The sequence below is a fragment of the Euprymna scolopes genome, chromosome 17 (genome assembly GCF_053919585.1).
Source record: "Euprymna scolopes isolate OS-2025 chromosome 17, ASM5391958v1, whole genome shotgun sequence".
NCBI lineage: Eukaryota > Metazoa > Mollusca > Cephalopoda > Sepiida > Sepiolidae > Euprymna > Euprymna scolopes.
In genome coordinates, this window is record NC_136498.1 from 13,563,771 (window position 1) to 13,591,504 (window position 27,734).

A 27,734-nucleotide genomic window follows, 5' to 3' on the forward strand; every position below is an offset into this window, starting at 1 on the left:
AATATCTTCCCCTTCCACTAGGCACTTTTCTACAGAGGGGGGGTCACATTTTTCGCCGATATTTTTGAAAGTTATCCTCTCCTTTAGATTGTCTAGCCTTAATTTTTAAAAAATGTCGCTTCCGTTTTGGCGGTGGTCGTAACAGCATAAACGTTAGCTTTTACCCCGTTATTTTCCTCCTTTGCGGTACGGGTTCGAGCCTGCCTTCCTACTACCACTTTTTTTTTTTGCTTAACATACACATCCAAACACCCTGGCAACGCCGGGCGCCCATGCTAGTATATATATATATATATATATATATATATATATATATATATATATGTGTGTGTGTGTGTGTGTGTGTGTGTGTGCGTGCGTGCGTCTGTGTCTGTGTGTGTGTGTAGGCGTGGCTCAGCGGCTAAGGAATAAAAGTGAAGGGTAGTATGTTTTGGTTTCGATTCTAGCTGATGACAATCAAGTCGTATATATATATATATATATATATATATATATATATATATATATATATATATATATATATAAAATATATTTTAGTCATCGACATACAGACCTGTTTCGTTGTATCACAACTCATCAGTGCCGCTAGACTAACACCTCTCCCAAGCCGAGGATCGAACCTAGAACCGTCGTGATGACAGTCGGCAGTCCTACCCCCTTGACTACGGAATCGGTGGCCGAAATTAACCTGTCCGAACGATTATTTAAATAAACATTCGTCCGCTACTCGTAGAGGGCTCAAACGTTTGTTTGTAAACAAATCGCGAGCTTCGCATTATTTCAGCTAAATTAAGTAGCGAGTAAGATAATTTACGAGAGTGCTCTACCAAAGAGGGGAGCTTTTATAAAATATATTTTAGTCATCGACATACAGACCTGTTTCGTTGTATCACAACTCATCAGTGCCGCTAGACTAACACCTCTCCCAAGCCGAGGATCGAACCTAGAACCGTCGTGATGACAGTCGGCAGTCCTACCCCCTTGACTACGGAATCGGTGGCCGAAATTAACCTGTCCGAACGATTATTTAAATAAACATTCGTCCGCTACTCGTAGAGGGCTCAAACGTTTGTTTGTAAACAAATCGCGAGCTTCGCATTATTTCAGCTAAATTTAGTAGCGAGTAAGATAATTTACGAGAGTGCTCTACCAAAGAGGGGAGCTTTTATAAAATATATTTTAGTCATCGACATACAGACCTGTTTCGTTGTATCACAACTCATCAGTGCCGCTAGACTAACACCTCTCCCAAGCCGAGGATCGAACCTAGAACCGTCGTGATGACAGTCGGCAGTCCTACCCCCTTGACTACGGAATCGGTGGCCGAAATTAACCTGTCCGAACGATTATTTAAATAAACATTCGTCCGCTACTCGTAGAGGGCTCAAACGTTTGTTTGTAAACAAATCGCGAGCTTCGCATTATTTCAGCTAAATTAAGTAGCGAGTAAGATAATTTACGAGAGTGCTCTACCAAAGAGGGGAGCTTTTATAAAATATATTTTAGTCATCGACATACAGACCTGTTTCGTTGTATCACAACTCATCAGTGCCGCTAGACTAACACCTCTCCCAAGCCGAGGATCGAACCTAGAACCGTCGTGATGACAGTCGGCAGTCCTACCCCCTTGACTACGGAATCGGTGGCCGAAATTAACCTGTCCGAACGATTATTTAAATAAACATTCGTCCGCTACTCGTAGAGGGCTCAAACGTTTGTTTGTAAACAAATCGCGAGCTTCGCATTATTTCAGCTAAATTAAGTAGCGAGTAAGATAATTTACGAGAGTGCTCTACCAAAGAGGGGAGCTTTTATAAAATATATTTTAGTCATCGACATACAGACCTGTTTCGTTGTATCACAACTCATCAGTGCCGCTAGACTAACACCTCTCCCAAGCCGAGGATCGAACCTAGAACCGTCGTGATGACAGTCGGCAGTCCTACCCCCTTGACTACGGAATCGGTGGCCGAAATTAACCTGTCCGAACGATTATTTAAATAAACATTCGTCCGCTACTCGTAGAGGGCTCAAACGTTTGTTTGTAAACAAATCGCGAGCTTCGCATTATTTCAGCTAAATTAAGTAGCGAGTAAGATAATTTACGAGAGTGCTCTACCAAAGAGGGGAGCTTTTATAAAATATATTTTAGTCATCGACATACAGACCTGTTTCGTTGTATCACAACTCATCAGTGCCGCTAGACTAACACCTCTCCCAAGCCGAGGATCGAACCTAGAACCGTCGTGATGACAGTCGGCAGTCCTACCCCCTTGACTACGGAATCGGTGGCCGAAATTAACCTGTCCGAACGATTATTTAAATAAACATTCGTCCGCTACTCGTAGAGGGCTCAAACGTTTGTTTGTAAACAAATCGCGAGCTTCGCATTATTTCAGCTAAATTAAGTAGCGAGTAAGATAATTTACGAGAGTGCTCTACCAAAGAGGGGAGCTTTTATAAAATATATTTTAGTCATCGACATACAGACCTGTTTCGTTGTATCACAACTCATCAGTGCCGCTAGACTAACACCTCTCCCAAGCCGAGGATCGAACCTAGAACCGTCGTGATGACAGTCGGCAGTCCTACCCCCTTGACTACGGAATCGGTGGCCGAAATTAACCTGTCCGAACGATTATTTAAATAAACATTCGTCCGCTATACGATATATATATATATATAGTTGTGGTCTAGGTTTAATTGTAATAATCGATAGAGAATTGCCTCTGTAATAATAAATACGTAATCTGCATTGATTAAAATATCGTATTTAAGCGTATCTTACGACCGAGCAGCGCCGATCGACCTGCCAGTTAATCATAAAAAGTTTTCACAACTTCCAAATTTAAAGAGCCGATATCTGGAATATCAAGAAATTTCATCGGATATAGTGCAGAAAACATTGTAACCTTTATTAACGAATGCATTGGTGACATTGAGGGGAGGTAGAGGACACTCTGTATTTTTATTGCATGTTATGTCTTCTTATTTGGTATGGCATAATCGTTAGATCATCGAAGTTAAGCAACGTGGAGCCTGGTCAGTACCAGATGGGTACCAAATTGGGAATGTTGGGTGCCGTATGTCATCTTCCTTTTATTAGGATACATATGCGGCTAGGGAGCGCTCGTTAATTTAATATTTCCTGTAAACTTCCTCCGCTAGCAACTTCCAGTTAATAATAACCATACGGCGAGTTGTCGCACTTAGTTGCATAGTTCTTATAATCACCGCAAACTGTACGGTATTGCCACTAATTTTATCTTGCTTGACACATTCGGGGAGCGAGGCATCGAACTCAATCTCTTCTTTTTTTTTTTTTATTACATTTTCACCCCAAACAAGGCAAATTGCCACTTTGGTGTAGGGGGCTACTATCAGGGGCAACAACTACTGGGGTACTATGTAGGGATTTAGGCAGCAAGGTGTCGGTTCACGTTACACTTGAACTTCTGCACGTCAGTACTGTTGGGGAAGCAGGGACCTGGAATGGAATTCCAGAGTCTAGCGGTTCTGGGGAAGAAACTATTGGAGTAAAAAGATCTTTTACATCTAGGGATCTCTACAGTGTGGGGGTGGGATTTAGCAGCCTGTCGGGTTTGTCGAGAGTGCTCACGTCTATGGGGCACAAGTGATTGCAGTTCGTCAGAGCATTCACCACTAAAATACTTGTAGAAAAGGCAGAGGGATGCAACATTTCGTCGATGGGACAGAGGCTGAAGCTTAGATGCCAGTTCAGGGCCTATCAGGTTTGCGACTCTCTTTTGAACCTTGTCAAGGAGCGAGAGACTAGCCCAGATGTGGCAGCAATACTCCATACATGGGCGAATGGTTGCCTTATAGAGGTACAGGATACTTTCGGGCGTTAGTAGTTCGCAAACATTTATGTTAAGTTCAGGTTATTCTGATCGATGCCATGGACATCTCACTACTGCTGTCGTCAAATGCCTCCTCTGAAATCAACGGATCGTCGTAATTGTCTGAGATGAGGAAATTAACAATTAAATCAGGTTTAACTTTCAAACTTTTCGTTTATAAGAAAAAAACATATGATTTTCATACTTGTGCAAGGAACCGTGGCGTAGTGGTTAGAGTATTTGGAAAAATCAATTGTAAAAATAATATCCTCTTGAAGCTTGAAGGTTCAATTCTCAGTGTGGGCGGCAAAAAATATAATCCCGAATTACTTAGGACCTCTATTCGGTCATGGCTGATGGAACAAAAGCATACTACTCCCCCCAATGAAGTAAATAGGGTTCCGTTCGAAATTCCGTTCAAATTCCCGAGTTGGACAAAAGCATTCCCGAGTTCAACAAGATACACCTGAAGAAGGTCGGAGGTTACATCGACCGAAACATTGTAAAAATGGCACTCAAGCTGAGGACAATAGTCCAAAGAATCCTAATCATACGAACTAGTGTGGCCTGTGGAAATTCCACAACGGACTCTTACATATGTAATATATCTATGTTGGCATTCTGTGGATGTTCAGCGTACATTGAAAACGCCCTGATATTTTTGTAGCTCTTTTGTTAAAAGTATTTATCTACGTTATCTGGGACGCCCGACGTAGCCCGGTCGTAAAATACGCTTAAATATGATATTTTAATTTATGTAGATTTCCTATATATTATTACATAGTCAATTTGTTATTGATTTTTATATATTTTAAAGTTGTGATTTCAAAAATAAAAAAAACATATCCATATGACTTGGATGCATCAGCTTGAATCGAAACCGAAATAAAAACTTATGAAAAAAAATGTATGTATATATATAACTTGAGTTCTTTCAGCTATAATCGAAACCGAAACCAAAACTTATGAAGAATTCTTGGTACAATCATTAATTACAATAAATGGTCACAACAATTAAATGACAGTCGACCGGAAGAAAAGGGATGTAAGCGTGACACACAAAATAACACACGCGCTATCGTATTAATATATAGATACTTGCGTTGTTTTCACTATCTACACAAATAAATAGTAATAATTGAAATCAAAATGTAGTGATCGTAGCTTCTTCATCTCATTTATCCTCTTATCTTTTTCCACTAGTCAATGCATAAAGATACTTACACTTTGGCAGGAATAAATGAGACGCTATGAGTTAATCTTAAAATAAAGAAACAATAATATAAAAATGAATATAAAGATATAAATATTTATATGAGAGAAAAATGATAAAAGATTCCTGAATGTCCGTTAGTGAAGTGGTTAAGACACGTCGTCCGAGAGTTTGTAGTTAGTTAAGATTGTCACCATTTCCATTAAGAGATTAAGTTCTATCGCTACACGCACGCAAATTAACTGACATCAGTATTGAGCAAGTGAGCGTTAGTCGCTCGCAAACCCTTTTAGAGGCTCCATCAGGTTCAGATTAAAATGAAATCTTCGTAGCTAAGAACGTTGAATCTTTAAATGCGTGAATAGACACATCTCTGTAAAAAAATAAAAATAAATAAAAGCATGTCCGTCTGTCTGTCTGTCCGTTGGATTGTTGATCTATCACGCTTAATTTTAAAAAATTATTTTCATCACTAAACGAGCAGATTGGATGAGCACATTTTAAAACTACACGTCATTAGTTACGTTTGTGCTTGCGTATTCTGTGTGTGTACATGTGTATGATTGTATGTGTGTACATGCGTTAATAAGTGTGGCTGTGTGTACGTGTGTGTCCGCGTGTGTTTGTGTGTACTGATGTATGTGTGTGTTGTTGGATATAGAGACGTAGCGACGCATATTTGAAAACAGAGATGTTCTTGTAAACTCCCTGCTTCATATATATATATATATATATATATATATATATATATATATATATATATATATATATATATATATATATATATATATATATATTAAAGAAGCTTAGGGTAAAAAAATGTAAAAATCAAAATAAAGAATGCAAGTTAAATTTCCGAAAATCGCAGACTTAGCACTTACATAATCCGATTCTAAAATGTCTACAATTACAAAATGGAATTCAACTATATGCCGATGAAAAAAACAAAACAGAAAAACTTAACTAAAAGTATTAAGTAGACTTAGCACTTGCATAAGCCAACTTTTGAAAAGTCTACAGTTATAAAAGAGAATCAAAATATATGAGGATGAAAAAAAGAAAAACTTAACTAAAATTGTTAAATAGAAAAAGGAGATCATCAGCTGCCTACCATGTAGCTGTTTCGGAGATTTAAAAACAGGACAGCTATAAAATACATGACTAAAATATAGCAGTAATTTATATATATATATATGACACACCGGTTCTCGAAGTTAAGCAACGATGAACCTGGCCAATACGAGATGGATGACCATTTGGGAAGGCTAGGCGTTGTAGGCCGAGTCTTAGAAATTTCCTCGTCGGTATTCGGAGGCGCGTTTGACTCACTGTGGGAGATGAATCCCCGAATGAAGACGAAAAGCAACGGGAAATACCGAGATTACCATGGCTCTACAATTTGGAGAGCCGTGGTCGCTGACGCTGTTAAAATCAGCAGGGCCGCTGCTGCTGCTGCTGCTGCTGATGATGATGATGATGATGATGATGATGATGATGATGATGATGATGATGATGATGATGCAACATTTATTCACTGAATCATAATTCATGTATCTATTATGTATACACATCTTTTCAAAAATTCTAAAATAACTTGTGTTATTCAAACTAAAAGATCCTTATGTCAAACATCCAAACTTTAATGTGGTTTCCCCTCAGAAACGCATGATTAAATATGATGACCTTAACGCAAATCAAATTCGAATAATCTTGAGAAATGCAGTGTCAGGTCATTGATTGCAAGCTAGCCTATTTGTAGCGCACACAATAAAAATTTATTCAAATTCATTCGAGTCTACACGCGGTCAGTTCACCGAAACGACGTCTTATTTGAATACTAAGTTAATTAATCACTGGTGCTCGCGTAATCCAAATAATGAAAAGTGTTTGGCGATGTTTCTGGGATGGTATATTGTTATTTCCATGAAGTCTATGGTCGTTCTAGTAAAAGAAAGATATCTAAAAAGTATGGGACGCGCAATGAGGACAGTCATTCTTTATTTGCGCTCGCCCGAAACATGATATACTACTACAGAAACCTAAAGGGCTACTGCGATGGGAGCCAGATTCATAAGGCAGCAGACTGTGTGAGAAGTGAAACAGCAAGATGTTTTATTTTTCATATTAAACTCAAAGAAAATCAAATAGCCTCCTCCATTGAGGCTTGCATTTACTAACATCCGTGGGCTTAGAACTAATTTAAGTGATGTTGTAGCATTTCTCCTAACAAACACCCCGGATATCTAACCACTAAGTGAGACTAACCTGCACTCCTCCATCCCCTCTAACTACTTTAACATGCCCGGTTATCTCTCACACTGCCGTAAGGACACCGACAGACATATGCACGGGCTATATTCGAAGCACCCTCCCCCTGACTAGAGAAAGAAAACTAGAATCGGACGATGAAACCTTTATGTGCTTTAGACTTAACATGCAACATAATATTAGTTACTTTTATTTTCTCTGCTGCTCTCCCTCAACCCAGGACTGTGCCTTAATAAACAAAGTCTCTGACAGCATAGATACAGCACTTTCCCTCGACACTAGCGCACAAGTTCATGTATTTGGTGACTTCAATGTCCACCACAGTAACTGGTTTGGATTCTCTAATTACACAGACGCAGCTGGTACCACAACACATAGCTTCTCTATATCTCATTCCCTATCACAGACGGTTACGTTTCCAACCCGTTTCCCTGACCAACAAGAGCAACATGCATCACTTTTAGATCTGTTTCTTACCACAGTTCCTGATGATTGTGTTACGAACGCCCACAGCCCACTTGGGAATGCTTATCATGTAGTGATAATAGTTGAAATCGCCCTAAACTCTAGAGCCAAAATGGAAGAGCCATTGTTCAACACAACGAGATATTATAAAAAGGCTGACTGGGAAGCCATCACGGATCAGAGACACCCCATGGCGAAATATCTTTTCACTTCCTGCTGAACAGTGCGCAAATAAGACCACTGAATGGTTCAAAACTACAATTGAAGCACATGTTCTCACGCGGAAATTTTATAGCAAGCCCCACTCTCCCCAATGGTTTACTTCTACATGTGTAACTGCCATCGCTCAAAGGCGTACCACAGATTTAACCGACATAAATCCAGTTCAAACAGGCAGAAGTATATAAAAGTCAGAAGTAATTGTAAGAAAGAAATAGCGACAGCTAAGAGAGAATTTAATGAAACCACCAAAAAACGCATCAAAGCTCAGAAATTCGGAACCCGTGACTTCTGAAAAATCTACAACAGTGTAGTAAATAATGAGCAATCAACAATTCCCCCACTATCCAACAATTATGAAGTTGTTTGCTCTACAACCGAGAAGGCTAGCATGCTTGCCAGTCGGTTTGCCTCCAACTCCACACTAGACCCTGCTAACCACCCTCTCCCAGACTTTCCTTTGCGGACAGACGCCACACGATCTGAAAATCACCCCTTCCTCAGGTGCATGCCATCATAAAAAATCTTGACACTGCAAAAGCATGTGGACCTGATCTCATCCCGGCTGTGCTATTAAAAAGTGCTCCGCCAAAGTAGCTCCAATCCTCTCCAAACTTTACAACAAATGCCTTAATGAATCTTGCTTTCCTGCCTGCTGGAAAACTGCTTCTGTGGTACCAGTTTTCAAGAATTCTGGCGAAAGAACTGACCCAGCAAATTACTGTCCCATTAGCCTACTCCCACTTTTTGTCAAAATATTTGAGTCCATAATTAACCAAGCTCTAGTCCATCACCTTACAGATGCTAAACTTCTGAGCGACCAACAATATGGATTTAGGCAAGCCCGTTCCACAGCAGATATTCTAACTGTAATCTCTGAACGTATATACCATTCACTTGACAAAGCAGGGGAGGGTAAAGCGATAGCTCTAGATATATCTAAGATCATACGGTATCACTGTTAAAATACTTAACATAATTACATCCTTCTTAAATAAGAGAAAAATCCAGGTTGACATGACAGGACACGACAGGAAAACAAATGAACACATATCTAAAGAAATGGAAGAAACACTAGAGGATGACCTCCAATCTGTAGTGGAATGGGGACAAAAATGGATGGTCACATTCAATGCTGCCAAGACAAAACTTGGTTCCTCCAAAAACTACAAGAAACCTTCTCTACCACCAATAGCAATGGCCAAAGACTCTTTATCTGAAAGCACATCTTTTAAACTCCTCGGCCTAACGTTCACAGGAAACATGAGTTGGAACAATTACATTGAAAACATTGCCAGGACCGCTGTGAAAGAGGTAGGTTCTCTCTACCGTGCTAGAAAACTACTAACACCCGAAAGTATCCTGTACCTCTATAAGGTCACCATTCGCCCATGTATGGAGTATTGTTGTCATATTTGAGCCGGTGCATATGCTACTAGTCTCTTACTCCTAGACAAGGTTCAAAAGAGAGTCGCCAACCTAATAGGTCCTGAACTATCATCCAAGCTTCAGCCTCTGTCCCATCGACGCAATGCAGCATCCCTCTGCCTGTTCTACAAGTACTTTAACGGTGTATGTTCCGACGAGCTGCAAGCACTTGTACCCCCTCTACGTAAATACCCCCGACAAACCCGACAAGCAGTACAATCCCACCCCTTCACAGTAGAGATCCCTAGATGTAAGAGAGCCTTCTACTCCAGTAGTTTCTTCCTCAGAACCACTAGACTTTCTTTCTTAGAACTGCACGCCTGTGGAACGCTGTTCCGCTTGGCTGTTTCCCTCCCGACTTCAACCTGGATGTCTTCAAGTCCAACACAAACAAATTCCTGATGAACCGCCCCCCTAAGTAATGACATCTTACCAATTCTCCAATACTATTGCTACACTATCCCTTTGATTACTGTACACACAATAACCCTTATCCCCGAGCGGCCATTAGGCCTTGATAAGTGGTGAACTCCATGTAAAAAAAAGAATTGGAACTCTCTGCCAGGTTCCTGCTTTCCCAACTGTACTGACATGCAGAAGTTCAAGTGTAACGTGAACCGACATCTTGCTGCCCAACTCCCCACCTAGTACCCCTGTAGCCTGTGTCCCTAATAGTAGCCCCCTACATCAAAGTGGCAATGTACCTTGTTTGGGATGAAAATGTAATTTTTTTTTAAATTACATTTAAGTTACTTCCGGTTGGTTCAGTCGATGAAAGAGGAGCAGGAAGGGAGTTTCAAAAAGGAATTAGTCCGTAGAAAGCGGCTATCAGAGTAGAAAGTCGCCAGGCGTCAAGGGGCCTCTATGATGAAGAGGTGAGATTTTGTTGCTAATCAAGTGGGTTGGGGATAGTTATATTTAGGAGGCACAGGTGCAGTAAATCGATCGGAATACATGAGCACACGGGAAAATATCAGCAGAAACTGTAAGATAGCTGGCTTGTGAGTATATTAGCAGCAGTAGCCGAAAAAGGCACATATGCAAATTAGGAAGTGTGCTCGATGTGGCGTGCAAGAAAAAGAATAAAGGACACCACGTGGTCGGGGAGAAACAAAGTTGGCGCCGAAAAAAGAACCTGTAAAATGATAAGAGAATAAAGAGTACGATTGAAAAAGGTGGACGTATAAGAAATGGCTGTCTACGGCCGGTGTGTAGTGAACAAAAAGCAAGAGACTTTTATGGTTGTATCGCGATGGGAGAATAACGATAATAAATGTTGGCCCGGATTTTTGTTTATTTCTTTCCTTTGTTTGTTTGTAACTGCGACGTTACAACATCCCGTGGAAGTACTTGTGAAACAAGAACAGAGATTCAACGCTGCGGCGATGTGAAAGAGGTTGGAGCTTGTGAGACAGTGCGGGACCTATTAGGTTATACATTTTTCATTGCATTTTGTCTCATAAGGAGCCGCGATTGATGCGCCAGCCATGATGTGGTAATAACAGTCGATTCACGAGTGAATTGTGTCGATATAGAAATATAGGATATTGGCAGGTGTTAAAAGTTTTGTAGTTCTGTAGAGAGCGCCTACATATTTGCGGCTGACTTGGCAGCATCTTCTATGTACTTATTCCACTTCATGGTACCGGAAGATCTTAGACCTCCTTAGACAGTATCGAAAAAAGGGCCTCTAATCTAATAAGTCCCACGTTGCTACCAGGTACTACTCCCTGTTCCATCACCGTAAGACCTAGAAGTTTTCTACTCCAACAGTTTCTTTTCTCAACCTGTTTGGCTTTTGCAATTCCCTCCCGGTTTTGTTTTTTATTTATTCTACCAACATGCAACAATTTAAATGAAATGCGATCAACTATTTCCATGCACAACTCCCCCACTTAGGATGCCCTTATAGATATGGCCCCTGAATCACAGTAGACCCTTACATCTCAGCGACAGGGTGCTATCGGCCATGGCAATTAGTGGTTGAAAAAGCTGACCATTCAAATGTATTGTGGTACTCTAGTGATGACAAAATCCTTGATTGAATGCCGCAAAGACATAACAGAGCGCGTGTGAGCGCGTGGAAAAATATCAGCAGGATCTGTAAAATAGTTGGTTTGCGAGGATATTAGCAGCAGTAGCCGAAAAAGGGGCATATACAAATTAGGAAGTGTGCGCAAGCTGGCGTGACAAGAAAAAGTTTAAACAAAAAAAAAGGCCACCACGTGGTCGAGAGAAGAAAAAGTGCGGTTGAAAAAGATGGACGTGTAAAATCGAAGACAAAAAATGGCTGTCTATGACCGACATGTAGTGGAACAGAATGAAAAACGTCTGCTAGGTGAAATGGACATGGTTCTCCATATGACAGGGAGAGACTTTTAAGCTGATAGTGTCGAGACGGAGAGAAAAAAAAACGGTAATAAATTATTTGTGTTAAAAAGAAAGAAAAGCAGAGTCAGATTTATTTGTTTTTGTTTGTTTATTCCTTTTCGACGGTGGCGGACGGCGTGGGAGTTCGAGCGAGGTTTGAACTGTAACGAACACAGTTCGAGCGTAACTCAAGTATATATTAGTACCGAGAAATATTATTAGAAATGTGATTGAATGCCTCGTCGCCTTTCCCATCTTTAAGACACTGGGCCTTATCGAATTAAACAAGCGTTTGTTTGTATCGTACATATCGATGAAATGCAATGGAACACAGCGTTAGGAAATAAACAATATAGCTTTCTTTTTATTCTAGCTCTTACGCAACATAAAATCAAATAACAAATGCAAATACAATATTGTCGATCTCAGGAATAAACTGTGTCCATCGCTTTATTGCAGATTACAAAATAATCAATATTTCAGTAAATATAAGTTATAAAAAGCTGAAAATTACACCATCCAAGGACTGTATTAAGGTGAGATAAATCCTAAAATTTCATCAAAATTCATGCTATATTTAAAAAGTTATGTTATTTTTTTAATATTCAATGAATTTTCACCGTCCATCGCTTTATTGCAAGTCTTCTAAGATAATGTTTTAGCTCAATAAAACAATACCAAAGCATCATAAATTTATATTGAACACATTTTCTGGGGAAAATTAACAAGAACAAAGGCACATCCCGAGGGCTAAGTGTCAAACAAACGAATTATTTGTCCACATATCCCCCATGTTTTGAAATTACATTAAACAACCTTTTGTCCACCGAGGAGGTTAATTGTTTGATCTGAGATGGAGTAATGGTTCTGGCAACGTCGACTATTTTGTTCCAAAGGGCATCCTTCGAAGAAAACTGCTCTCCTCCCTCATAAACTCCTCGTTTCAATATTGACCATAGGTGTTCGATGGGGTTAAGGTCCGGAGAACACGGTGGCCAGGACATGAGGGTTTCTCCAACAAAGCCCTGAGATCTAAGGAAGGATGTAGTTACCCTAGCAGCATGAGATGGGGCATTGTCATGCATAAAAATAATCTTAAAACGACGTGACAAGGGAAGATCATCTAGCCATGGTAACAAATTCTCATTTAGAAAGGCAGTGTAGGCATTGCTGGTGAGCTTGACACCTTCTGGCACTCGGAATGGTCCACATAGCTTATCCCCAATAATTCCCGCCCAAAACATTATGCTTCCACCTCCCTGTTGGCGATGAAATCTATAAGGCGTTGGAGTTCCATTTGGATTCCAAACTTTGGCCCATCCGTCCGGTCCATAAAGGGTAGCACGAGCCTCATCTGTAAACAGAACATTTTGGCAATCCATTTTCATATATTTTTGTGCCCAAGCCAATCGTTTTTCTTTGTGGGTTTGGCTCAATGGAGGCCTTGGAATAGGATTGATGTTCCTTGCCATTTCATTCAGTACATTGCATCGGGCTTGTCTGGACCTTGGTATGACTCCAGCCCTCGCAAAAATTGTTGCACTGGTGCTGTTTGGGTTGCGCACAATCTCTCTACGAATTTTTCAAAGATCCCGATCAGAAAGGTTCCTCCTTGTGCCCTTATCTTTCCTGGACTTGATGTTGGGGTTCTTGACGAATGTAGCTAAAGTTCGGGGATCCCTTTTTAGTTCTGTGGCTAAATTTATGATCGAGAGTCCTTCTGCTAGTCCTGCAATAATCCTCTGCTTCTCGGTAGCTGTTAAACGTCCTTTTTTTTTTGGCATTTTATGAGACCTGCAATAAAGCGATGGACGGTGAAAATTCATTGAATATTAAAAAAATAACATAACTTTTTAAATATAGCATGAATTTTGATGAAATTTTAGGATTTACCTCACCTTAATACAGTCCTTGGATGGTGTAATTTTCAGCTTTTTATAACTTATATTTACTGAAATATTGATTATTTTGTAATCTGCAATAAAGCGATGGACACAGTTTATTTCTGTCGAACACTGGGATCTGTACGGAATATTGAACGGAACCCTTTATTTAATCTATGTGGGTAGGATACTCTCGTTCCATCAATCATGGTTGGGTAGAAGTCTCAACCTAGAGAAGACTGTCACTTATATCTGATTATCACTTAGCAATGTTATCCGTTGCGCTACGGGTCCTTGCGATCTTCCGTAGAGATTCTTAAGGCGACAGATATATTCCTGAGTTCGACTAAGAATCTCCTGAATAATAATAATAATAATAATAATAAGAAGAAGAAGAAGAAGAAGAAGAAGAAGAAGAAGAAGAAGAAAAAAGAACAACAAACAGCAACAACAACTTTGGCTGAGTACACACTTCAGCTTCGTTACATTATAGCATAACATGTCGAATAAGGCCAATATAAATTGGAGCATTATTTTTTAAATTCTCCCACCCACCTCTCTCTCTCTCTCTCTCTCTTTCTCTCTCTCTCTCTCTCTCTCTCTCAAATCAAAGAGTACCTGACTTTTCTCCGGGATTGTCATAATGAATCTCCAGTAAAAAGGTCACAGGGTCACTCGACACGTCAATGGGTATTCCTACGTGTTCAGGCAGTGGGAATTGCTGCAAAATTACAAAAATGGATACAAATTTAATTGATGTTCATGTAGTTAATGAAGTCAAAGATGACTTTGTAACTGGGTTCGAATCCCTCGACTAATAATAATTATCACTTCTTGCGCTGATGATTGCGAAAGTATGAAATACTAGTGTCTGTAAGTATAAAAAATAATTTGTAATAGATTTTATGGCGTTATTATTTTTTTCTAGGTACGTATGAATTACCGTTCTGATGAAAGGCAAATCATATATTTCGTTATGTAACTTCAAATAAACATTGACTTGAATCAGCTGTAAACAACTTTAATCTTTTGTGCATATTTTTTACTTGAAATAAGGTTTAGACATTAGTTTTAATTTATATATATATATATATATATACAAACACATCTATATGCATATATATATATAGAGAGAGAGAGAGAGAGACAGACAGACAGACAGACAGACAGAGTGGAGAGAGACATTAAATGATGTGGAGTAAATGGATTTAACGAATTAGCCTAGTTTCATTTGTATATTCCAAGGAATAAAGACAAAAACACACCAGGTATAGTGCACGATCGTTTCAGAGATGATATCGTGTATATTTAGATATAATTTCCTCATCAGCACAATAAGGAGGGATTCTTAGTGCGTTAGAGGAAAAGAGTGAGCTGAATTCTATAAGAGGAGACTTATCTGGACAGTATAAAGGTCAACAAGTATCATTGGAGTTTATATAGGAAAACAATAGGAATGGGAAATGAAGTCACAAAAACTATATATTGGTGAATATACATTGGTTCATTTATTCAATAAGGGAATACAAACAATTAGTTGGGGGATAGAAGGGACTCTTTATGCCAAGGCATTTCGAAGCCTAATGCTTCTCATCAGAAGAGTAGAGAAGATGTTTGGTAACATAGTGGGGATGCGGCGTCTAGCGTGGGATTCATTAGGAACGAAATAGATCAATTAAAATTATAGATGATGTTGGGGGTGGTTATCGAATTCTAAATAAAGGAGGAGTGTATTATATAGAGTGTAATGTAGAAATGTGTATAGGGTCTTTATCATAGTCTTAAATGTATGTAGTGTATGTTTTAAGGCTTAAGGGGGGTATAGTATGGATGTGTGGTAATTCTATTTTATTGGTGTGTAAGGTGTCTATTATCTATGGAGGGGCATTTTTTGACAGATGCAACCGAGACAACAACGGTATGAAGTAGTGTATACTATATATATATATATATATTGACAAAGTCTGGCATGAAGGGCTGCTAATGAAAATCAAATCATATGGTATAATTGGACGAATACTAAATATATATACTATATATCAGTTATCTGATATAAACAAAAAAATTTGTTTATTTAAAAAAAAGTTGGCGAAATTCTCCTTTCAATGATCTTGAATTGATTGTGGGTCGTTAAGGGTGGTGGCATTGTCTGCTGCAAGGAGTTTACCAGTGAAGGATCTGAATTTGTTTTACACCAGCATGAAAATTTCTAAGGTCGCGGACTTCTACAAAACCCACCAATTCTAAAGCTTTTATCTGCCATCATTTGTTTTCTACCTCCCGTAATCTTGATTGACACTGTTTTTTGCAATTTCTGAAGATATTGTTCTTATGCCGGATTTCAAGGTTCATGTGCATGGCGAGCATTTATCATTTCTTGAATGAGTAGATTATTTTCAGTCCTGTTTTCGTCAAAACAGTCTTGATTTTTATTTTTCTTGAAAACGACTGTAGCTGTGGCTGATCGTTAATGATCATGCTGATTGACGACTATTCTTTTTCCAGAATTGATTGGGTTTGTACGAAAGTGTTTTTGGGTGATGGTATTCTACTTTTATCTCTGTGAAATTTTGAGAGATTATATTGTTTCCAATATTGTTGTTTTAGGTCAAATTTTGGCCTCTTTCTGGTGGTATATTATGTACGTGTGATGACCAGCCGGTGATCAGTCCCACAGTCATCTGCATTGCGTGCTGATTTAGTAATGTGGATATCCTTTATATCTTTCTGGTGGACCATGGCATAGTCCACAAGGTGGCAATGCTGAAAGCGAGGATGTTTCTACATAGAGTGTTGGTAATCAATAGTTCAATAACAGAGTTCCAGAATATATGATTTTTCCTCACTCTTGCGTTACAGTCGCCCAACAGAAATAGTTTGTCTCGTGGTGGTGGTGCTCTGGTTATGAGGTTGACAAACTGCTAATAAAGTTTTCGCTTCATTTCATTGTCGGTGTTTAGGGTTGGAACATATGTCAGGATGATAGTAATAAAGTCATCAAAAGGCAGTGGGATTCTAAGAGATATGAGTCTCATTTACAACCGTTGGTATAAGTTAATGGCCACATTCGATACGTGACTTTATAACACTCGCCCGCGCAGAATTCCACCATGTGGTCAAGAAAAAGAAAAAATACAGACTTTTCATTGATAAGGATATGTAGCATCGAAATATATCTGATATAAGCAAATAAATGTGTTTATTTTTTTAGAAAATGCGTTGTTTTTAGCCTTCTAAACGTATCCATTTATATACGTAATTATTTTCAATTTTCAATTAACACACAACGCTTCAAGTGCAAGTAAAGAAAAAAAATATTTTCTTTCATTATTTCAATTTTGCGCGGCTAACGCGACACCCCTGCTGATGGCTGTTTTTATTTTTTTATTTTTAAATATCGAGCCGTTATCAATACCCACGGACTAACAATAACACTATCGCGCGCAAAATTCCACCATGTGGTCAAGAAAATGAAAAAAAAACAGACTCTTTATTGATAAGGATGTGTAGCATCGAAATATATCTGATATATATAAGCAAATACATTTGTTTATTAAAAAAATGCTTTGTTTTTAGCCTTCAAAACGTATATATATATATATATATATATATATATATATATATATATATATATATATATATATATATATATACTGAAACACAGAAATCAAAGAGTGATAAGCAGGCCTTACCGATCCACCAATTGCCCATCCAAAAACGACCATTGGACATTTTTCCCAAATATCTGGTAGGTTTTCATCGTAACACGAATGGACTTCTCCCAACTTTCTTTTCAATCTGTTCTTCTGGCAGCTGTAAAGGAGCATGTGATGAACTATCAATTCGTTGCCTTTGGTCACAACTGGTGAGATCTGCCAAGAGTTAGACGAAGAAAAGAAAATGAGGGATCAATGAAGTTCGGTGGGAAATCCTGAAATTTCTTTTCATCTTTATGTGCACTGAAACTAGCTGACTTACTTGTCGACGCAGGATTCTCAATCGTTTCTCTTCCATGCGTCAGTTTTTTTTTTGTTGTTGTTGTTGTTGTTTTTTTGTTTGTTTGTTTTTACAAAGGAGTCACCTCTTATTCAGTGCCGTGGGCTACTCGAGGATAATGGTTAATGAGTAGACGTTAGTTAGTGGAACAATATCGTAGTAATCGTTAGTAGTGGAAATTTGGTAAATTGGATTACTTAAGGGGTCGACTTATCAAGAATTTGTTTATGTTGGACTTGAAGACGACCATATTGTAGTAAGCTGGAAAGTAGGCAAACAGAACAGAGTTCCACAGGCGTGCAGTTTTAAGAACAAAGCTTTGTTCATGGAATATACGTGCAAGTTTAGGTACAGATGAAGAGTGGGGGAAATCATTGATAGTGGTTTCAGCTAGACAAGTGCTTTTCGGGCAAATGAAAACTTGGGGGGCATGCTTTTACTTCAAATCGAAAAATAAAAATTAACTCTTCGTGAACTGGGTGTTCAGAATTACATAGAAGAATAATAGAGTTAACATGGATCACATTCTTTGAACTAGAAAACAAAACATAATGTATGGATTAAGAATCGCAAAACTTTACATGTGTATTCTTTAGGCGTTTTGTTATGAAACCATTTTACTGTTTTGGTATATATTAAAAGTACAATTTCTTATACGTGTGTAAGAAATAAAAAAAATATTGGAAAAATATATGTGTTAGCGAATTGTTAGATAAAGCATTATTTAACTTTATGGCGTATGATGGATATTGGCAAGGAAATAACTGGAACATTATAACAAAAAATGGCCCAGTGTGAAATTCAGACCCTTAAAGATAGCATAAAATATCGAAACTAAAGGTGAATGCTTAATCTGCATGACCACCAATCAAAAGAAAAATATTTTGTTTTTGCAATCTACTTAAACTGTGGTTATTTATGATATTAACAGAATGAAAGGGGGTAAAAAACAAACATGAAACAAATAAATATTACCAAAGGCAAGATTACTCTTCTATATATTTGTATAAGTTTATTTGTGTTTTAACATTTTTAAATACATTTTTGGTTCAAAACAAACAGAGTACCTATTTTGATCGGTTACAACGGGAAAACATGGCTGCCATAAGCATAGCATGAAAACCATTGATAAATGCTTAAAAATAGAAAATTAATCAAATTACTGGTAAAACATTACATTATTACACATTTGGCGACATTTATTGTATGTGGATCTTTACAAAAGCGTATTATTTAAGTTTATGATGATGATTGATAACGGCTGGAACGTTATAGCAAGAAATACCATTTTCATATGAATAGCATTTGAATAATAATAATAATAATAATAATAATAATAATAACAATAATAATAATAATAATAATAATAATAATAATAATAATAATATAACTGGACCCCCTCCAAAAATATATGATGGTGACAGCTTCGGCTGACAACATACCAAATAGTCGTGAATGTTCAAGGAGGATACAAAGACCAAAGAGAGAAAGCACAAACCAGACTTCCACTGAAATAGAATACTGGGATCTTGGGGAGATTTTTTTGCCACCAAAACTCCAGGAAATACCAATGGTTTTTGCTAGCGAGAAAACAACTGTAATCGGATGTTGCGATAATACAAAGTAATTTGCAACGTTTCTCGAAAGAAGTGGAAAGCACTGGGAATCTGAGAATAGTTATTGTCACTCGGTCTCTACATATTTGTTTATATATAAACATATAGTTTTACTTTTTAAAATTATAAATATATATAACCATGTGCGACAGACCCGACCTCCCTCAGTTAAGATGAAATACGAAGAAGACCGTAGTGTCCACGCAGTTATAAGTGTAGTCCTAGGTGGTTCCGATCGAACATTCACAAAAGTCCTGAGACGCAGTCTCAGTAGCTTTCACGAAGACACGGTTGATATGACGCTGGGTGTAGCAGTTTGACGATCCTCCCTCTCTTCTTCTCCCGCTGGTAAAGATCATTCAACTTGATTGTTTTCTTGGATTAATTATGATCATTCGTCTAGCTACAACCACTATCAACTATTTCCCCAGTCTCTATCTGTGTCTTAATCAAAACGCAAATTCCATGAATAACTTTTTCAATCGAAAAGCAGGCCCGTGGAACTCTATTCCACGGGCCCGCTTTTCAACTAACTACAACATGGTCATCTTCAAATCTAATGTGAACAAGTTCTTATTGTATCGCCCTTAAATAATCCAAATCAACCTAATTTCCACCACTAACTACGCTGTTCCTTTACTGAACACTTTACACTCATTAACCCTTATCCCCGAGTAGCCTTCGGGCCTTGATAAGTGGTGACTCTCTTGTAAATATATATATATATATATATATATATATATATATATATATGTGTGTGTGTGTGTGTGTGTGTGTGTGTGTGTGTGTGTAGTTTTTACGAGTTCTTAGGTTTTTAATAATATAGATATTCCACACATAAAATATTATTTGAAATTCATCCAAATAGGATATGTTTGAAGTTATCAGTAACGTATGCCTTGATAGTCCTCCTGAAGCACATTCAACATGAAGAACTGTTATATGTTCTTACCTGAATGATATGCATTTTTTGTTGATACGTGGGCAGTTCGAAATCTTTGCATAAATACGTCGTTGCTTGGCTTGGGAGTGAAAGCTGCAAAAGAGAAAAGGATGAAAATTACTACCAAAACGGAAGCAGAAACTCGCCATCAAGCAAGCGAACAACAGAAGATGTTGTGTTTTGAAACAAACAGACTTGTATATAATCAGGTTTTTCAGCTGTTTTCACTTGTGAAGTAATTCATTTCGGCTTGTAGTTAATGTTTGTTATCAGGAGAGAAAACGGGCCGTTTCAGAGCCTTCCTCTTCTAAGTTTATTCTCTCGTAGACTTGTATATAATTGTGTTTATCGGGGGGTTATTTTTTTTTTTATTCACTTGTACACTTGTATATAATCGTTGTTTTTTATTTTAATAATTTTTATTCCCGTGGATTATTTCATTTCGTCCTCCAGATGATATCGAATCATCATGAAGGAAGTAATCTCTCCTGAAGAGAAAATATTTACAAACAGAATGAATCAATTTGAAAATAGAAAAGGTAAAAACACGTGATACCTTTGTTTCTTAAACTCCTCTTTCTTTCTCTCCATCCCATTATCATTCACTCTCTCTCACTCTCACTCAGTTTCAGAGCAGATACTACACTTTGAGGTTTTTATCATTTATTTTCTGTAAAATTACAAACAATTAACAATTAGGCACAAGACGAAATAAAAAAATAGTGAGGGTGTATGCAGTCATCTTTGTCACTGTACCTTTTTTACTTGTCTAAGGAGTTAGGGTTAGGGTTTTACTTGTCTAAGGAGTATCCCTAGCTAAAGTTCTCACTCATAACAATCACTCCAGGGGATGTCCTACTTACTGTTCCCAAATCAAATCGATTTTTTTTAACCAAAAAGCTTAATCGTTTTTTTTTTATTATTTATACATAAACAAATTTAACAAAAGTAAAAAATTATTTCATTGGTGGGGGGGGCAATAAAAAAAAGATGTTAGTAGGACCCTCCCAACCCTCGCTAGATGGCAGACCGCCCACTGTTTTCTGGCTTAATGAAGGCCGAAAACAAGTAGATCAATCTGTAAGGGGGCTTGAAGATCTCATTTTAGGACAAAACAAAAGATGGGGGAGTTGGAGAGGGTATGTCACTTTAAGTTTGGGGGAAGACCCGGGGTAAAAAAGATAAAAATCGGGGGCGGGCATCTTGGAGTTCTCCATCAGGAGAAAGAAGAGGGCCATTCACTCAACTAGCGAAGAAAAACAATGCTTACCCTACTGGAACTGGGGTCCGGCAAAACGAGGAATTGCGCACGCCATGCCTAGGTAGGAAGCACATACTCTAACTTGGCCCCTCTTCGCACGCACAAGCCCGCTGCTTAATCCATCTTCTGTCGAAAGCCGCGGGATGTAATCTCTTATTCGTTCTGATCTTGGCCTTCAATTGGTAATTGAAGAAAGATTCAACCCCGCGTTTCTCATTCAGTTTCCACGTTCACACCACCATTCTGCCTATGGCCAGAATCGAAAGAAAAACCATTTGTTTCTCCAATGCATTGTGCACGACCAGGGACACGTTCAGCGGGCAAGGATACTCGGGATTGATGCGAGCTATCATCTCGTTGACATAACTCCAGTACCGGTGGAGTTTACTGCAATCAAAGAAACCGTGCTCCAGCGTTTCTTCTGCTGAGGTCCCGCAGCAGGGGCACTTGGGCGAACCTACTAGTCTGGCACTGTGTTGTATTGCGTTAAGATGCAACGCGTTCCGAGACAGTCACCAAATCAGGGAGAATTCGGAGTTGTTTATTACTCCCGGGCCTGGTACCCAACTCCACCGGGAGCGAATCTCCTCCTCCGACAACCACAGACGACGAGTGGGTTGGCGGCGGCCGCCCTGACTAATTCCTTATACAGATGCTTTCTCGAAACTCGTGAAAGGTCGTTGGACCTAGATAGCCTCTTGGGCGCGGCTCGGCATTCCCTGAAGAACTGCGTGTCGCCCGGCGGTCTCCAACTGTCGAGGGTGAGGTCGGTGAAAAGCGCTATCGCCCGCGGCGTTCCACGCAGACTCCTACTCTTTGTTCCTAGCCAAAAGGCCAAGAAAGTTTTTTATTGCAGTTTTCCTCCTCTTTCTTCTCCTCACCCTTTCTTATAAATCTAATTTTCTTTTGTTTCTTATTTTTCTTATTCTTCTTCTTCTTCTTCTTCTTCTTCTTCTTCACAAAAACGAAGCGTGTGGGTGAATAAATCTAATTGTCTTTACTCTGACGTCAGCACTTGAATGACTCGCCAAAAAGCGGGGTGAGCTCTTTTAGCGGAATTTTTTCCGGTTAATTACGGGTATCGGATTTTAAATTCCAGACATTAATAAATAAATATGGCCCTGGTTGGAAACACATTTTATCAAAGCCAAAACGATCATTTAAAGATGCAAAAACTAAAATGTTATTCGGAAATTATGACGACAGGAATTTAAAATAAAGTACAATAGACAACAAGTTTACGACGTTTAGTCAATAAGTAAGCAATTCATTTGTTGCATTTTAGAACACATTTTGATAAAGAAAAAAATGAAAATTTAAAGCTTGTTTGGGAGAAATTATGAGGACAGAAATTTAAATTTAAGTACAATAAGCAACAGCTTTACAATAGTTAATATATACTAGCAGGACATGTGGAAATTCCACAACGGCATCTTTTATATGTAATATATTGCTGCTGGCATTCTGTGGGCGTTCAGCATGTCAGGAGACCCCGCGATATTATTGTAGCCGTTTTGTAAAACTGTAAAAGTAATTATCTAAGTAATCTGGCTAATGTATTGTCAGGATATATCTGGTTATTACAGTTTATCTACAATATTCTTATAGGAGTCTGTGACATATGTTCATTGTATGGATGCTCGGCGCGAACAGAACCCCCACAATATTATTATACCATCTTTAGACAGAACAGATACTACACTTGGATTCTAGTCAGAAGGCCAAGAAAGTATATTTTACTTTCACGTACGGTTCAAAAGCGACATGGTTTTTAGTTAAATTTTCTTTCTCTTTTTTTTATTATTACATTGCGTCTTTGGTGATCGGGAGACCCTATTTATTAAAAAAGAAGATAAAACCTAATAACATACCATGACCATTAAATTATCATTCATATATATATATATATATATATATATATATATATATATATATATATATATATATATACTAATAATAATTTAATGTTCGTATTATGTTACCACCTTCTGTCCTCCTTTTTAATAAATAGGATCTCACGATAGAAAAATTTATAATCTGGAAACCGTGACACACATATGTATGTTAACGGTACTACGCTATTAATATATAGATATTACGAACTCGGTGCCGTCGGTTTCAAATTCAAACAAAGGGAACTTAATTCTGGTCTGCTATGCGGGACTGACTCCCTTCAGCCTCTGTTTATGTCTGTCTTCTCAGAAAATGGCTACCATTTTCAGGAAAGACAGTCGAGCATAAGATACTATAGGACCCTTTATCAGGATTTTAAACCAACGAGACCGATGTTGTCCTAACCTTCTGCAATATATATATATATATATATATATATATATATATATATATATATATATATATATATATATATAAGCAAATAGTACACTTTTATTTTGCTTTTTTCTTAATAATCTGACATTCTGCTGGAATTCATAGACATATATAAGTTATAGTAGTAGGTTATGAAAATATATATGGCAATTAAGCTACACAGAATAATCCGCGTTTCATCCTCGTAAGAATACGTCAGGCTTATCCGAAGAGTTGTGCTCATCGCGCATTTTTATATAAACACATGGTATTGAATTTGTTAGTTAGCCAATGAGCTTCTTAATTGTAACCGCGCCCCTCCTAATCAGCCAATGGTCGGGCACTTACATGACAAAAGTACAGTTAAGCTCAGGTTCACACTTTCCCTTTGTGTGCTTTATGGGAAAGGGTTAGTTATATCTTTTTGTGTATAGAAAGTTGACCTACTTTAAACCTAGGTGTAGTTAGATACGTTATTTTGTGTTTTTGGTTTATATTTCGGATATTATGCTGATTTTTACTCTGTGCACACAGTTGTTCGTTATTTCTCTCCTACAGTTTAATAGATGTTGTGGTTCTTTAAAGTTAAGGATATAAACTTTATTATTCAGACATAATATACATGGACCGTATAGGTCCCTACGTGAACTTGCTTGTCTTACTGTTTTCCATTCGATTATCGGCGAACGTCCACTTTCTTTGAGTTCCCAGTATTGGTCTGGTAGTGCTGTTTTCATTCGGTGATTTTTGTTATGGAACGTGCTTGTATTATCATAATATCTGGTTTTGAAATCTAAGAAGGTCATACCTACGCAATGTCTTCTTATATGTTTAAATATTTCACTTTGCGCATGCCAAGCGCATCCTGGGCTTGAAAGATATCACCGTTGAACGATAGCACGTGGATACTTAATAATTTCATTTCGATGATGCCGTATAGAGAGAATCAGCAAGAGGTTGGTCACCAGTGTTCTTAAAATTTTTTTCCATAGAAAGACATGTCGCGTGCATCAATGTCAATGATTGATTTCAGAATATTGATGATAAATATATCTCTTAATAAATAAATAAGAAGAAAATAACCGATTTAATTTATGAAAAGAACATTTATTTAAAGGTAAATAAGTAATGCGTAAACGTCGCAATCAAAAAAGAACGCGAGAACAATTACGTGTGAGCATTTACAATGGTTTTATGCTGTTGCCTTTTGTTATATCATAAAAATAAGAAATAATTTCGATTTAAAATCCAGTTTCTATTATGAAAATAAAATCGAGAAAAACATGTTTATAATGTCTAAACATTATGTGATTCAGCTGAATCAAAACAAAATAGTCATCGAATTTGATTGGGTATCGTGTTTATCTAAAAATGATTCTTTATTTAAATAATATTTATTAATAATAATATCACTTAATATGTATTAATAATAATATAAATTAATAATATTTATTAATAATAATATAAATTAACAATATTTATTAATAATAATATGAATTAATGATATTTATTAATAATAATATAAATTAATGATATTTATTAATAATAATATAAATTAGTAATATTTATTAATGATAATATAAATAATAATATGAATTAATAATATTTATTAATAATAATATAAATTAATAATATTTATTGATGATAATATAAATTAATAATATTTATTCATAATAATATAAATTAATGATATTTATTAATAATAATATGAATAAATAATATTTATTAATAATAATATAAATTAATAATATTTATTGATGATAATATAAATTAATAATATTTATTAATAATAATATGAATTATTAATATTTATTAATAATAATATAAATTAATAATACTTATTAATAATAATATAAATTAATGATATTTATTAATAATAATATAAATTGATAATATTTATTAATAATAATACAAATTAATGATATTTATAAATAATAAAATAAATTATAATATTAATTAATAATAATATAAATTAATAATATTTATAAATAATAATATAAATTCATAATATTTATTAATGATAATAGAAATGATAATATGAATTAATAATATCTATTAAAAATAATATGAATTAATAATATTTATTGATGATAATATGAATTAATACTATTTATTCATAATAATATAAATTAGTATATTTGTTAATATTAATATAAACTAATGCTATTTATTAAATATTTATTTAAAATAATATGAATTAATAATATTTATTGATGATAATATGAATTAACAATATTTATTAATAATAATATAAATTAGTATATTTGTTAATAATAATATAAACTAATGTTATATATTATATATAAATTATAATATTTATTAATAATAATATAATTTTACAATATTTATCAATAATGATATAAATTAATAATATCTATTAATAATAATATAAATGAATATCTATTATTAATAATAATATAATTATAATATTAATTAATGATAATATAAATTAATGATATTTATTAATAATAATATAAATTAATAATATTTAACGAAAATAACATAAAAACACTTTTTATGATTGTTACTGCATTTTTCTTATGTCCTTTTCCAGTCACATCATTGAAACATTACCGACAAATTCTTTGCAACTTTGTTGTTTTGTTTTTGTTTTGTCTTTTTTTTGTTTGTTTGTTGTTGTTTTGGGGGGGTATGTATTTTTTTTTTTTGTTGTTTATTTTTACTAACTGTCGATCATCTTTGAATCGATTTAGTTAAGATATATTTTCCGAAAGATTTCGAACTTCGACTTTAAACTCTGGCTGTGACGTCGATTCGCGATCATTTTGAACATCCAACTCGACGACACGACCGCATTTGATTTCTATCCCCACTTCAACTCTTTTGTTCGCCCCATCAGCACTCGGCGTAATATCCATGTCAACCTCTGCTGTCAGGTCTAAACTGCCCTTTGATGCCGTCAGCTCCGTGTCGCCGCCTGTCACAATAGGGATTTCTCTTTCCTTGTCCGCTTCGGAATTTTCGGCACAACCAGGATCCGTTACAACAGTCGCATCAGATAACTCGTCATTCTGCGATGTTGAAGCCAATTGCATAAAGATGTCTTTCTTAGTAGAAATAGTACTATCCCTTTCTGACACTGTCATGTTTGTTTGTCTCGTTTGTGAATTGTTCAACTTCAAAAATGGCCGCGAACGATGGTGTGTGCTCTTTCTTTTACCGCCCTGCCTGAAAAATATTTCCGTTTTCTTCGCTTTCCTCCGAACGGAAACTTTCTCGTATTTGCAAGAATTCCTTTGGTATCTTTTCGGTTGCATTTTAAGAGTACACTGCTTTGAAGACGATGGGTTATTGCGTCTATCGGACTTCCTTTGATGCGTACGTTTGTTTTGGCGAGATGGAATTCGGCGATATTTTTTCTGTAGTTCATCACGATTTGGGAGCACTTTGGATGATCGTTTGCTCCCGGAAGAGATAGGTGTTTTACTAACATACATAACGTGTTCGGTTGATCGAAAGACTAGGAAGTCTTTGTTATTATTCTAGTGATATATTTGAGCAGCAGTAAAGACACGATGTGGCAGAAACAAAATTATCGCAAAAATTTGATTCGTTTCGACAATTAACACAGCGTTTATTATGACGTAATAATGCAAACATTAAATACTTCAATTCTGTTGGGCAATCTTACGTCATTTTTTCATTCTTTTGTTTGTTTGTTTTTTTGTAGAAATCGCTCAAGACAAGGCGTGAAACCACTTAATGTAATGAGCTAACAGGAATAAAAGATGATTACAACAAAGATTATTGACCACCGTCTTTAAAAGACCAAGGTTTCTCGTAGGTTGGTTGGTTGGTTGTTTTTGTTTTACGGCATATCAACCCTTTTCAGGTTATTTAATGCCGAATCCGGTGATTTTGAAGAAAATTTTTTTAATAGAATA

At 36.6% G+C, this 27,734-nt stretch overlaps 1 protein-coding gene across 2 annotated transcripts in view; it reads right to left on the reverse strand.

The window, feature by feature from the left end:
* The window catches only part of LOC145296666 (DBH-like monooxygenase protein 1), a 91,343-nt gene that overhangs the window by 46,326 nt on the left and 17,283 nt on the right, over nt 1–27,734 (reverse strand). For both annotated transcript variants that reach the window (XM_080142608.1, XM_080142607.1), the window contains exons 4-6: nt 20,271–20,354; nt 17,399–17,578; nt 14,325–14,427 (exon numbers count right to left, since the gene is read on the reverse strand). In XM_080142608.1, the coding sequence (XP_079998734.1) occupies nt 14,325–14,427; nt 17,399–17,578; nt 20,271–20,354 (367 nt within the window). The remainder of the gene's footprint in view (nt 1–14,324; nt 14,428–17,398; nt 17,579–20,270; nt 20,355–27,734) is intronic.